The sequence below is a fragment of the Mesocricetus auratus genome, unplaced genomic scaffold (genome assembly GCF_017639785.1).
Source record: "Mesocricetus auratus isolate SY011 unplaced genomic scaffold, BCM_Maur_2.0 Super-Scaffold_100007, whole genome shotgun sequence".
NCBI lineage: Eukaryota > Metazoa > Chordata > Mammalia > Rodentia > Cricetidae > Mesocricetus > Mesocricetus auratus.
This window is the reverse complement of record NW_024429191.1, coordinates 39,551,286-39,563,451: the sequence shown is the minus strand read 5'-3', so window position 1 is coordinate 39,563,451 and position 12,166 is coordinate 39,551,286. Positions and strand designations below refer to the sequence as shown.

General features: G+C 44.2%; 1 protein-coding gene across 9 annotated transcripts in view; it reads left to right on the top strand.

Annotated features, from left to right (window-relative positions):
* Tom1l2 (target of myb1 like 2 membrane trafficking protein) overlaps positions 1 to 12,166 on the top strand; it is a 119,454-nt gene that overhangs the window by 60,154 nt on the left and 47,134 nt on the right. For 8 of the 9 annotated variants that reach the window (XM_013111633.3, XM_013111629.3, XM_005067677.4 and 5 more), the window contains exons 2-3: positions 4,510 to 4,594; positions 11,715 to 11,793. In XM_013111633.3, coding sequence (XP_012967087.1) covers positions 4,510 to 4,594; positions 11,715 to 11,793 — 164 coding nt within the window. The remainder of the gene's footprint in view (positions 1 to 4,509; positions 4,595 to 11,714; positions 11,794 to 12,166) is intronic. The other variant, XM_040748765.1, reaches the window with a different exon arrangement.

The window sequence follows — 12,166 nt, the reverse complement described above, 5'->3', positions numbered from 1 at the left end:
TAAAGTATGTGTGTGTGTGTGTGTGTGTGTGTGTGTGTGTGTGTGTGTGTGTGTGTGTGTGTGTCTGTGTCTGTGTCTGTGTCTGTGTGTGTGTCTGTGTGTGTGTGTGTCTGTCTGTCTGTCTGTCTGCCTGCCTGCCTGCCTGCCTGTCTGCCTGTCTGCCTGTGTGTGGTTATGAGTATGTGTCTCTGAGTGAAAATGCCCATGGAGGACAGAAAAGGGTGTTGGATCCTCTGTAGTGGGAATTGTGAGCTGCCTGACCTGGGTATTGGGGACCAAAATTGGGTCCTCTGGAAGAGCAGCAAGTGCTGTCTTAGTGACTGTTCTATTGCTATGAGGAGGCACCATGACCAAGGCAACTCTTAGAAAAGAAAACTTCAGAGGTTTAGTCCATTATCATTATGGTGGGGGATGTGGTGATCCCATGCTTACAGAGGCTTTTGAAACCTCAGATTCCACCCCAAGTGACATACAAGGTCATACCTCCTAATCCTTCTCAAATACTGCTACCCCCTGTGACTAAGCACTCAAATACATGAGTTTACAGGGACCGTTCTTACCCAGACCAACACATGCTCTTAACCACTGAGCCTTTCTCCAGCCCCTGAATGATTTTTTTTTCTGTTTTTTCAAGACAGATTCTCTCTTTGTGACCAGGCTGGCCTCACACTCACAGACCCACCCGCCTCTACCTCTTGAGTGCTGGGATGAAAGATGTGTGCCACCACTGCCCATCTTGGGTGATTTTGAGTTGTTTACATGTGTATAACAAATGGTACCATTCTAACCATTTTGCACACACAGTTCTGTGACATTAAGTGCATCCCGTTGCTGTGCCACCACCACCACCATCCACCTCAAGACTCTATCTTCCCAAACAGAAGGTCTGTACTTACTGACACAACTCCCCGTTCTTCTATTCCTCGGTCCCTAGTAGTCCCACTCTACTGTCTAACTCTGATGGTGACTACCCTAGGTACTTCATGGGGCTTGGGGGGTATCTTACATAATTTGTTCTCTGAACCTGACCTCTCACTCAGAACAATGTCTTCAAGATGCATTGATGTTGTAGCAGGTGCCAAAATTTCCTTCCTCTGTAAGGTTGACAAGTCCATTGTATGCATATGTTATTCATCCAATAACCTGTGGGTGGGTAACTAGCAGCTTTCACCTTTTGAACATTGAAGACAATTCTGTTGTGACCATGAGTATATACATGCCTTTGTAAAAGGAAGTATCCATTATGGATTGTATACCTAGGTTTTCCAGGATCCACAATACTGTTTCTATAGTATCTCTGCTATTTTACATTCTCAATAGAGAAGGGCTCTAGTTTCTCCACATCTTTACCAACACTTGTTATTTTATATTTTTAAAATAATAGTCAGGATGGAGAGATGACCCAGAGGTTGTTAAGAGCACAGACTGGTCTTCCAGAGGACCAGGGTTCAGTTCTCAGCACCCACATGGTACCTAACAGCCTGTAATTCTAGTTGCAGGGGCACTACATACATGTGTTACAAAGACATTCATGTAGGCAAAGTACTCATAAAATAAAATAAAATCTAAAAAATAGCTTCCCCATGAGTATGAATGATATCTCATTGTAGAGGTTTTTGTTGTTGTAGTGTTAGGGACTAGACCCAGAGCCTCATTAATGCTAGGCAAACCTTTTGCCACTGAACTATGTCTCTAGTCCAAAGATAAACAGCCCAGAATAGTCTCTAATTCATAATCTTGTTGCCTCATCCTAATCAGTATTTACCACAACAAACAGGCTTATTGCAGTTTTGATCTGTATTTCCCTAATGCAAATATATATGACTATATATTTCTTATATGATCATTTATAAATATAAATATATTTCTTGGGAGAAGTGCTAATTTGGGTTCTTTCCTCCATTTTTGTTGTTGTTATTTGTTTGAGATTCTATAGCCTAAGCTGGCTTTGAACTCCTGATACTCCTGCTCAGCCTCTTCAGAATTATAAGCATATGCTATCATATCTGGCACCTTTCTCTTTCATTCATATATATGTATGCATATATCACATATATATAATATATATTCATATATATTAGTTTTGTTGTTGAGTTGCAGGGTTCCTTATTTTCTGGACATTTACATTTTATCCTGTGTATGAGATTTCAAAGACTTTCTCCCATTCTATAGGTTGTCTTTTACTCTGTTGTTTGTCTTTAATGCATGGGATGCAATTGGTGGTGTTGAGATCAAAGTCAGGGCATGCAGAAGGTGGTTACCTGCCACTTGGCTCTGCCACTGAGCTACATCTCCAGCCCCAGAAGTTTTTAATACTGAGTAGTCTTTTGTTGCCCATGCCATTAGTGTTAGATCCATGAAATCATTGTCAAATTATGTGTCATGAAACTTTTCCCCTGCTTCTAAGAGTTTTACAGTTTTAAACACTAGTGTTCACATCTTTCATAAATTTAGAGACCAAAAAAAAAAATCAACACACACACACAAAAAGTCGGGTGGTGGTGGTGCTAGGGTTAGGGTTAGGGTTAGGATTAGGGTTAGGGTTAGGGTTAGGGCTAGGGTCTTTAATCCCAGCACTTGTACTTGGGAGGCAGAGGCAGGCGGATCTCTGTGAGTTCTGAGGCCAGCCTGGTCTGAAGAGCAAGTTCCAGGACAGCCTCCAAAGCTACAGAGAAACCCTGTCTCGAGAAACGAGAGAGAGAGAGAGAGAGAGAGAGAGAGAGAGAGAGAGAGAGAGAGAGAGAGAGAGAGAGAGAGAGAGAGAGAGAGGAGTTAATGTAGTATAGGGAAAAGTGTACAACTTCGTCTTTTTGCATATAGAAAGCCATTTTAAAAACAATTATTTTACTGTTTTGCCTGCATGCCTGTCTGTGTATCTTATGCATGCCTCGTGCCCAGGTAGGTCAGAGGAGGCTATCTGATCCCCTGGAACTGGAGTTACAGATGTTTGTGATGTGTCTTGATGATGCTGGGAATGGAGCCTGGGTTCTCTGGAATAGTAGCCAGTGTTCTTAACTCCCATCGCTCCAGCCCCAGGAGTCATGTTCCAATACCAGAATTGTCCTTTCTCCATTAAATGATCAAAAGGTTGTTACATATCAAGGACTCAGCACCATGTGTTTCAGTGAGTGAGCTTTACATCACTGTGACAAATGGTGTTAGTCCAGGGTCAGTTGACTGTTGGTGGGAAATATGTGGGTAAGCAAAACTGCCCCCTTATGGCATCTAGGAAGCAGAGAGTTCCCCAGATCCTCTCCAAGAGCATGTTCCGAATGACCTAACTACCTTTTACACAGCTCAGCCTCCTACAGCTCCACCACCTCCCAGTGGCACCAGAGATGGGCAACCAAGCTCTTAGCCTCAGGTTTTTGTAGGGTGGAGGGAGGGGGGATTAAGATCCAAACCATGATGCCGTACCCACAGTAGCTTATTGAATTTCCCGTTATTCCTTCTTCTCTTCTGGGATGCAACTTTAGCTATTGCAGTTGTTATTTTGTTTTTTGTTTTGCTTGTTGGTTTTTTGGTTTTTCGAGGCAGGGTTTCTCTGTGGCTTTGGATCCTGTCTTGGAACTAGCTCTTTTAGACCAGGCTGGTCTTAAACTCAGAGATCCACCTGTCTCTGCCTCCCGAGTGCTGGGATTAAAGGTGTGTGCCACCACTGCCCAGCTGCGGTTGTTATTTTGAAGATGGAGGTTTTTGTTCTACCTGGTCCAGCAGCTATTTAGTCCCAATAAACACACAGAGGCTTCTATTACTCATAAACTCTCTAGATGGCTCAGGCTTCTTATTGGCTAGCTCTCTTTTAATTATTAACCTATATCTGTTAATCTATGTATTTTCATATGGTCTTGGGTTTACCAGTGATGCCTGGTCTCCTTTCTTCCTTGGCAGCTACATGGCCTCTCTCACGTCCCACCCACACTGCATCCTCTCCCTAGACTTCTCCTAGTCTGGTAACCCCGCCTATACTTCATGCCTGGCTACATCCTGCCTGTCTATTGGCCAAAACAGCTTTATTTATCAGCCTGTAAGACAAATACATATATTCACAGCATATAGAAGGACATCCCCTATCAATTTCCCATAATTATAATAGCAGATATCTGTAGAGGCCAGGTTGCGTGCCAAGCTTTATTCCAAGATTTACACATATTAAACCCTTCTGATGTCTGCTGAAGTTTTAATTAGGTCAGGCACCTTCAGGCTAATGTATTTGTTCAGAGTTACACAAGTAGTGAGTGGTGGATCCTGTATTCTCTCTCAGTGGTTTGGCTCTGGGGTCTGTGGGCTCTAGGGCTCAGGCCTCCTAGTTACGGGATTTGGAGACTAGACAACCTTGGCCGTTGGGCTCAGAGTGCTCCTGGAACCTTGGCCCTTGGGCTCAGTGCTCCTGGATGTTCTCTTGTGAAAACAATAGCCCCAGAAGTGGTGCTTCTAGTCTCTTTCCATTTCCTTCTAGGGCTCCTTATTCCAGGAGAAATATAAAACAGTTTCTTTCTAATTTCACAGAGAAGGCCACGGATGGCTCCCTGCAGAGTGAGGACTGGACATTGAATATGGAGATCTGTGACATCATCAATGAGACAGAGGAAGGGTATGTTTCCCTGGGAAACTTTTCGGTTTGGGCAGGATGTCACATGTAGCTTGCCAGAGTTCAGTGTGGTGGGTTCCACTCTGGTGGGTTTTTAATTATTACTGTTATTTTTAATATGTTTGATTTGGCCTTAATAAGCTGAAATTCAGTCATTTGTCTTTCTACCTCCCCCTCGCTCATGTCCCCGAGTGACAGTGCTCCAGTTGTGGGTAGAAATGGAGCTGCCTGGCTACTTGTATAATCCTCCTCACATCCTGCTTCCTTCCGTGTTGCAGCCACAGGGGCTGTCTGTACCCTGGGTTGCTTTCTAGGGCTTATGGAAGAAGGCCCAGAGTCTAGTCAGACAAAGGAGTGACATAGAGTAGCTGAGCATGTCTAGCACGGATGGACTTGACCTGCAGCTTGCCCTCTTGCCTTTCTGCCTGCTGAGTTGGTTCTTGGTGTTATTGGGTACTCCCCTGCACTCCTTCTCTGTAGCTCCACTCTATTTGTATTCTTATGGGATAGTCTGATTTAGGATTTTGTCCACAGCATAAACAAACCCATTTACTCTAACCATGCTCTTTTCAACTCCAGAGTGTTGAGGAGAACAGTTGGGACTCAGACAGCCTAGGCTTGTACATTGGTGCTGTTATCTTCTCAATAGTCCTCTCAAGTCAGTTCTGCTTTCGTTCAACAGATACTTATAAAGTGCTTGCCTTTTGTAGAGACACAGTTGTAAATAATAAGGAGGGTACAACAGTAAGCAAGACACAGTTCCTCCCATTGGGAGCTGCCAGACTGGAGCAGGGAGGCAAACTGAACAAGACAAACCACATAAGCTGATCAGGTGGGCTGAGCACTGTGGGGGTGGGGGTGGGGCCAGGGCAGAGAGGTGGCACCGTCTGGCTTTAATTTTGAATGGCCACCCTTTGTTCAGATTGTGCTCCCCTGGGCAGGACAAAGACAGTAGGGGTTTATTAGAGACATCCTGTTGTGGATTGATGGTAAGCTGGACTGGAATGGTGGTAAGGATGAGGGAGGCATCATTAGATTCTGGGGAGATTCATAATGTAAAACTAATTAGAATTTGCTGATATGGGATATGAGCAAAATGTCAAGGATAACATCGAGGTTTGGGACCCGCAAAACAGAAGGAAGGAGCTGCTAGTGCTGACGTGGAGCAGGCAGAGGACAGATCTAGATCTGAGCTCCCAAGAATGTGGGACCCACCCACTAGTGCTCGTCCATGGCCTGGGGGCTATGGCCTGGCCTGTGCCCAGGATGGCCATCTCCAAGGGAGAAGTGCCATAGATGCCTTCTAAAGGGGCCAGCTTTGAGCTGGGCTTCTGGACTGGGAGGAAGAGAATTGTGACTTGCACGCAGGGTAGCACAGAAAGGGATCAGGTGACCTGGGTCACATGGTGAATGGGACACTGGGAAGCAGGCTGGGGATGGCTCATTCTCTTCTGAACTCTACCCTGCAAAATGCATTAGCTTCTTCCTTCTACCTCCCCTGCACTTCCTGATGCAGGGTCCAGCAAGTGGCTTGCTCCCTAGCAAGCCTTCCAGAGCGTTCTTAAAGTTTTAGCATAAAACCCTTTATCACACACCTCTGCAGCCTTTCTTCAGACCCTTCAGCCTCACATTTCTGTCCCTAGTCAAATATCTGACCTGCACTAAGGGCAGAAAGTCCAAGAACCCTGGGATCTTCTTCCTTCCAAAACCTGAAATCCCTGTCACAGCGAGAGACCGGGGACCCACTTTCTGTCACGGCTCACAGAAGACCTGGTTGTGTGTTTTGCAGTAGTCTAGCCTCTTGTTCATTTCATGTGTGTTGGAATGACAGTGTGGTGAATTTTGAAGAGTTTCTGTGCTTGCCTTTATTGTAACATGTCTGCTGAAATCTCTTCCACACGGGGAAAGAGAAAACAAAACACACCCAAGCTCCCTCTACTACCTGATCCTGGCTGGAGGTTTCTCAATGTTGTTCCTCATGTTTCTCCAGCCAGTCTCCCTGTCACTAAGTGGATCCCGTCAGTTATTGGATCTCAACATAAATTTCACTCCTCTGACCCTTCCCTCTTGACTTGTCATCGTATGTGGTATTGTACTCTGTGATGTTTTTTGGTGTCTGTGTTGCTCCACAACCTACTAGTCTGTACACTTCATGAGGACAGGGATTCCATCTATTACACTCACTATTTTATCTCTCAAACAACACAGTTTACACATAATCTCTCTCTGTCTCTCTGTGTGTGTGTGTGTGTGTGTGTGTGTGTGTGTGTGTGTGTGTGTGTGTGTATGGCAGGCCTCATGTATCTGAGGCTATATAGACCTTTAGTTTCTGATCCTCCTGCATTACCTCCTGAGTGTTGGGATTACAGGTGTTGGTCATCACACCTAGTTTATGCAGTGCTAGGGATCAGACCCAGGGCTTCGTGTATGCTAGGCAAGCACTCTACCAGTTGAGCCACATCTCAGCTCATAACCAGCTCTTAATAAATATTTTAAAGTGTGTAAAGAATTAATGAAATCCCTAAGGCAGTCTGATGAGGAATGCAAGCATGTAAATATAATCATAACACAGCATGACAAAGACTGAGACAGAAACAGAGCAAGAAGAGCTGCATGTAGCTGCAGAGACAGCATGTGCAGTGATTCCCAGACAGCCTGGGGGCCATCTGAAGCAAAGCCTTTTGAAGGTGATGACACTTCAGTAGACTCTTGCAGTGTACTGGGATTTTAGCAAGTTGAGGCAGGTGGGTGATAGGGAAAGCAGTGAATGTATCAGGTGCGCAGGTAGCATGGTAGTGTGGATAAAGGGGTGTGGAGCCTGGCACCATCTACCTGGGCTAGAAGCTTATGTCACCACTCTCTTATACAACCCTGAGTGTGTTCCATCTCCCTGTCCCTGTTTCATCACATGTAAAAATGATTTGCCAGCAGTGCCCATCTTACAGAGTTATAGTGAAAATTAGGGAGTGAATAATTCCTATATAGTGGGTGTAGTGTAGAGCAGTCAGATAGGCCGACTCTGATGAGGATCCAATGATCTGGATCATTTCACAACCATTTTTGACTATCCCCTAACTCACTGACTGAGTCCTTCTGCTGCAGCCTCTAAGGTAGAATAACATGGGAGATCCAGTAAATGCCGTAGAGAGAATGGTGGCTGAGGGCGTGTTTGGGAGAAGAAGCTGTAGCTGGAGACATAATTCGCAGCTGTTTGAGAGCCACTAAAGAGCTCCCCACTACTGAAAAGAAGGGCTTGCAGGAGTCTGATAGGAGCATGGGCAGCCAGAGACTAGACTTGAGGCCCTTGGGACTGCCCTCATGGGCCCCCCCTTTCTACTGAGAGCTCCTGGGGCTCATGTTTCCCTTGATCCTGCCGGCCTACCTGATTGTGGCCCTTGACTCAGCAGTTGTTCCTTCAGCCTTTGATAGCACCTTTAAATTTTGTGGTTCCTCTAACATGCCGGTGATGCTCTCCTCTGATACTTCCCCCTCAGATCAGCAGAAAGAAATGCTTCTCTTTTGTTCTCAGGTAGCACTTCCTCAAGCGTAGCTCTTGGGAAGGGATTTTCAGCTTAAATGTAACCAGAACCTGCCTACTATCTGATTGCCCTGCACCGGTAATCTGGGAGTGCGGACACACTGTCAGCCAGAAGCACACCCTCCTCCAGAGTAGTGCCTGTTTTTCTCACCATGGAAACCCAAGAAGAGATGAAGGAGAGTATGTAGAGAGCTGCAGAGCCTGCAGAGAGGAAGCCAGTCTTCTCTAACCGTTAGGTGGCCTACTTTCCAAGCAGGTAGCTGCTCAAATGCTGCATTTATAAAATCTGCATCCCTGTTGGGAATTGTCCATATTGTAGTTTTTGTTAGGGGTTCTATTGCTGCAACAAAACACCATGACCAAAAAGCAAGTTGGAGAGGAAAGGGCTTATTTGGCTTATACTTCTGCATCGCTGTTCATCACCAAAGGAAGTCAGGACAGGAACTCAAACAGGACTGCATCCTGGAGGCAAAAGCTGATGCAGATGAGGAGGTGCTGCTTAGGTCTGGTTTGTTTCCCATGGCTTGCTCAACCTGCTTTTTGTTTGTTTGGTTGGTTGGTTTTTCAAGACAGAGTTCTTTGTGTAGCTCTGGCTGCCCTAGAACTCCCTTTGTAGACCAGACTGACCTCGAACTCACAGAGATCTGCCTGTCTCTGCCTCCCACGTGCTGGGATTAAAGGTGCATGCCACTACTGCCCAGTTTACAGCCAGATCTTATGGAGGCATTTCCTCTCTGATGACTCTAGCTTGTGTCAAGTTGACACACAAAACCAGCCAGTTTACTGTAGAACCCCTGGTTTAGGGCCTGGTCCTATCTCCTCAGCCCTTTGACAGCCAAGAATTCAAGCAGACCAACTGTGTTTCAAGGTAGGGTTAGAAAATAAGAGGTTGGAGTCTAAATTTTTTTCATTATGTGTATGTATATGTATCTCTGTGTGGGTATGGCATATAAGTGTCATATACCTAGATCTTCTAGAGCTAGAGTTACAAGTGGTAATCAGATGATGTAGATACTGGTAACTGTACCCTAGTCCTCTGCAAGAACGGTGCATGTTGTTAACAATGGAGCTTCTCTTTAACTCCAGTTTGAGTCATTTTTTAAAGCTCTCTCCAGAAGTCTGTGACTTCCTCTCTATCTGAGGCTGATTAGCAGAATGTCCATCCTCCTCTGCCTTGACTTCTTCATGCATGTTTGACAGGACATTTGTGTGTGAGACAGAACATGTATTAGAACCACAGGAGTGAGAGCCCCTGACTTCCAAACATTTGCCCAAGGGAAGACCAAGGCTAGCCACATGTCCTTTGGCGGCTGGAGCCCACTTGATGTCAAAGGACTGGGTCATATGGAAGTTCTGGTTTCTGTTTGTAAAGAACTACTGACTCCATAGTAGACTAATTTACACTCCTACCAACATTTCTAGCATTTTTTGTTCTTTTAATTTTGAGTTGTATTTTTTACTAGGATGGTGTATGTGCATCACACACACATCCCACAGTGAGCCTGTGGAAGTCAGAGGACAGCTTTGTGGGGTATGCTCTCTCCTCACTCCTTTATGTGGGTTCCAGGATTTGAACTTAACTTGTGAGTGTGCACAGCAAGTGCATTTACACATGGAACTATCTCATCCGTCCTGTTTACTTTCTTAGCAGTAATTAATCTGACTGAGGTGACATGGAATCCCAATGTCATTTAATTTGTTTCACTTGCAGCTAACCTGTAATTATTGGTTGCTCATAGTTTTTTTTTCTTTCTTTCTTTCTTTTTTTTTTTCTTATTCTGGTTTTTCAAGACAGGGTTTGTCTGTGTAGCTTTGTAGACCAGGCTGGCCTTGAACTCACAGAGACCCGCCTGCCTCTGCCTCCCAAGTGCTGGTATTAAAGGTGTATGTTACAACCTCATGGCTTAGTTTTTCTTTTTAAGAACTATCTGTTCAGGTCATTTGGATGAGTTGGCCCTTCGGTGTCTAATTATTTTTATTTGTATATTCTAGATGAATTCCCTATAAGATGTATAGTTGGCAAAGATTTTCTCCCATTCTACAGGCTGTTTCTTCACTGATTATTGTTTCATTTTCTGTGCTGAAATGTTAAATTTCATACAATCTCATTCATAAATACTTGTAATTATTAAGACTCCTTGCCTGTGACTGCCTCTTCAAGTGTGTCCCCTAAGCTTTCATCATCTTAGGGCTTACTTTAAGATCTTTGATCTATTTTGAACTGATTTTTGTGCAGGGTGATAGATAAAGATTGAGTGTGGTTATCCAGTCTCTCCAGCCTGTTTATTGAAAATACTGGTTTAGTTCTAGTGTGTGTTTTTGGCACCTTTGTCAAAAATCAGGTGGCTAGCCAGATGTGATGGAGCACTCCTTTTATCCCAGCATTCAGGAGGCAGAGGCAGGCAGATCTGTGAATGTGAGACCAGTCTGGTCTACAGAGTGAGTTCCAGAACAGCTGGGGCTACACAGAGAAACCCTGTCTTGAGAGAAAATAAAGAGAATCAGGTGGTGTGTTTTGTGGGCTTCTGCCAGGAACGCAGTATTCCATCAGTCTGTGTCTGGGCAAGTACAGTGCTGCTCTTGTTGCTAAGGCTCTGCAGTGTTATCTGGATATAGCAATTCTGATACCTCTGGCATTTTTTGTTTTTTTTTTTTTCTTCCCTCAGGATTGCTTTGGCTACCCAGGGCCTATTAAGATCATTTTTCCTGTTTCTGCAAAGAATATTATTGGAAATTTTATTGGGATTACATTGAATTTATTTTGTAGCTAATACTTTACTAAAAGTGTTATCAGATCTAAGAGTTTTCTGGCAGTCTTCAGGGTCTTTTTTTTTTTTTTTTTTTGGTTTTTTTTGAGACAGGGTCTTACTATGCATTCCTAGCTGGCTTAGAACTCATTATGTAGACTGGGCTGGCTTTCAAGTCACAGAGATTCACCTGCCTCTGCTTCCCAAGTGCTGAGATTAAAAGTATGCACCATAATGCCTGGCCCAGGATTTTATATATGAGATTATATCAACTACAAAGAAGACAATCTGATTTATTCCTTCCCTATTTGTATCTAGTTTGTTTCTTTTTGAGCATCCAAGTACTATACTGAGTGAGTCCAGAGAGTGTAGATATCTTTGTCTCAATACTGATTTTAGAAAAATTACTTCCTGGTTTTCCCTGCTCAGTATGATGTTGTGTGTAGATTTATCATATATGTAGCCTTTATTTTGTTGAGATATGATCCCTCTGTTCCTGCTTTTTTCATGAAAAGATGTTGAATTTTGTCAAAGGCTTTTTTTTTCATCTATTGAGACGATCATATGATTTCATCCTTGATTCTATTTATTCTTATGCATATGTCTTTTGAGTTTGGTTCGTAAAAATGTACAAGACGTTTCTTTATTCTATTTTGCAGCTGCATAAAAGCTGCGATGTAATTAGCCCTGTTTGCTTTTTGTAGACATTTGTTTTTCTCCAGTCTTTTCCATTTACAAACATGCTGCAGGGAGCAACCTTGATACCTGCGCTGGTTTGTATTGGGCCAGTGCCCCTTGAGGCTTGTAAGGATCACAGTATTTCTGTCCTTTTCCCTAGGCCAAAAGATGCCATTCGAGCACTAAAGAAGCGGCTCAGCGGGAACCGGAACTACAGAGAAGTGATGTTGGCCCTGACGGTGAGCATTGTTTCCTGGGGGGAAAGCTTAGGACACATACACACAGATTTTACTCTTCCTAGGACCTCCCTCCCCCCACTCAAATGGGCTTCCAGCATGTAGCCTGCGTTATCATGGTTCAGCAGCATCTTCCAAGGCACCCTTGGGTCCCCTGCCCACCTCTGATGTAGGAGGTGAGTGTAAATGGGCTTGATGCATACCAGGAGAAGGTAAGATGTGGATGATGTTAGAATAGCCAGAGGCCAAGCCAGGTCTCATTTTCACTATCAGCCTATTTGAGATGCTGGGAGTCAGTTTCCCATTGTATAGATGTTCACCCTTATCTGTCCAGCACCTGCCCGGGATTGAGCTTTTAGAATGTTGATGAGATGTT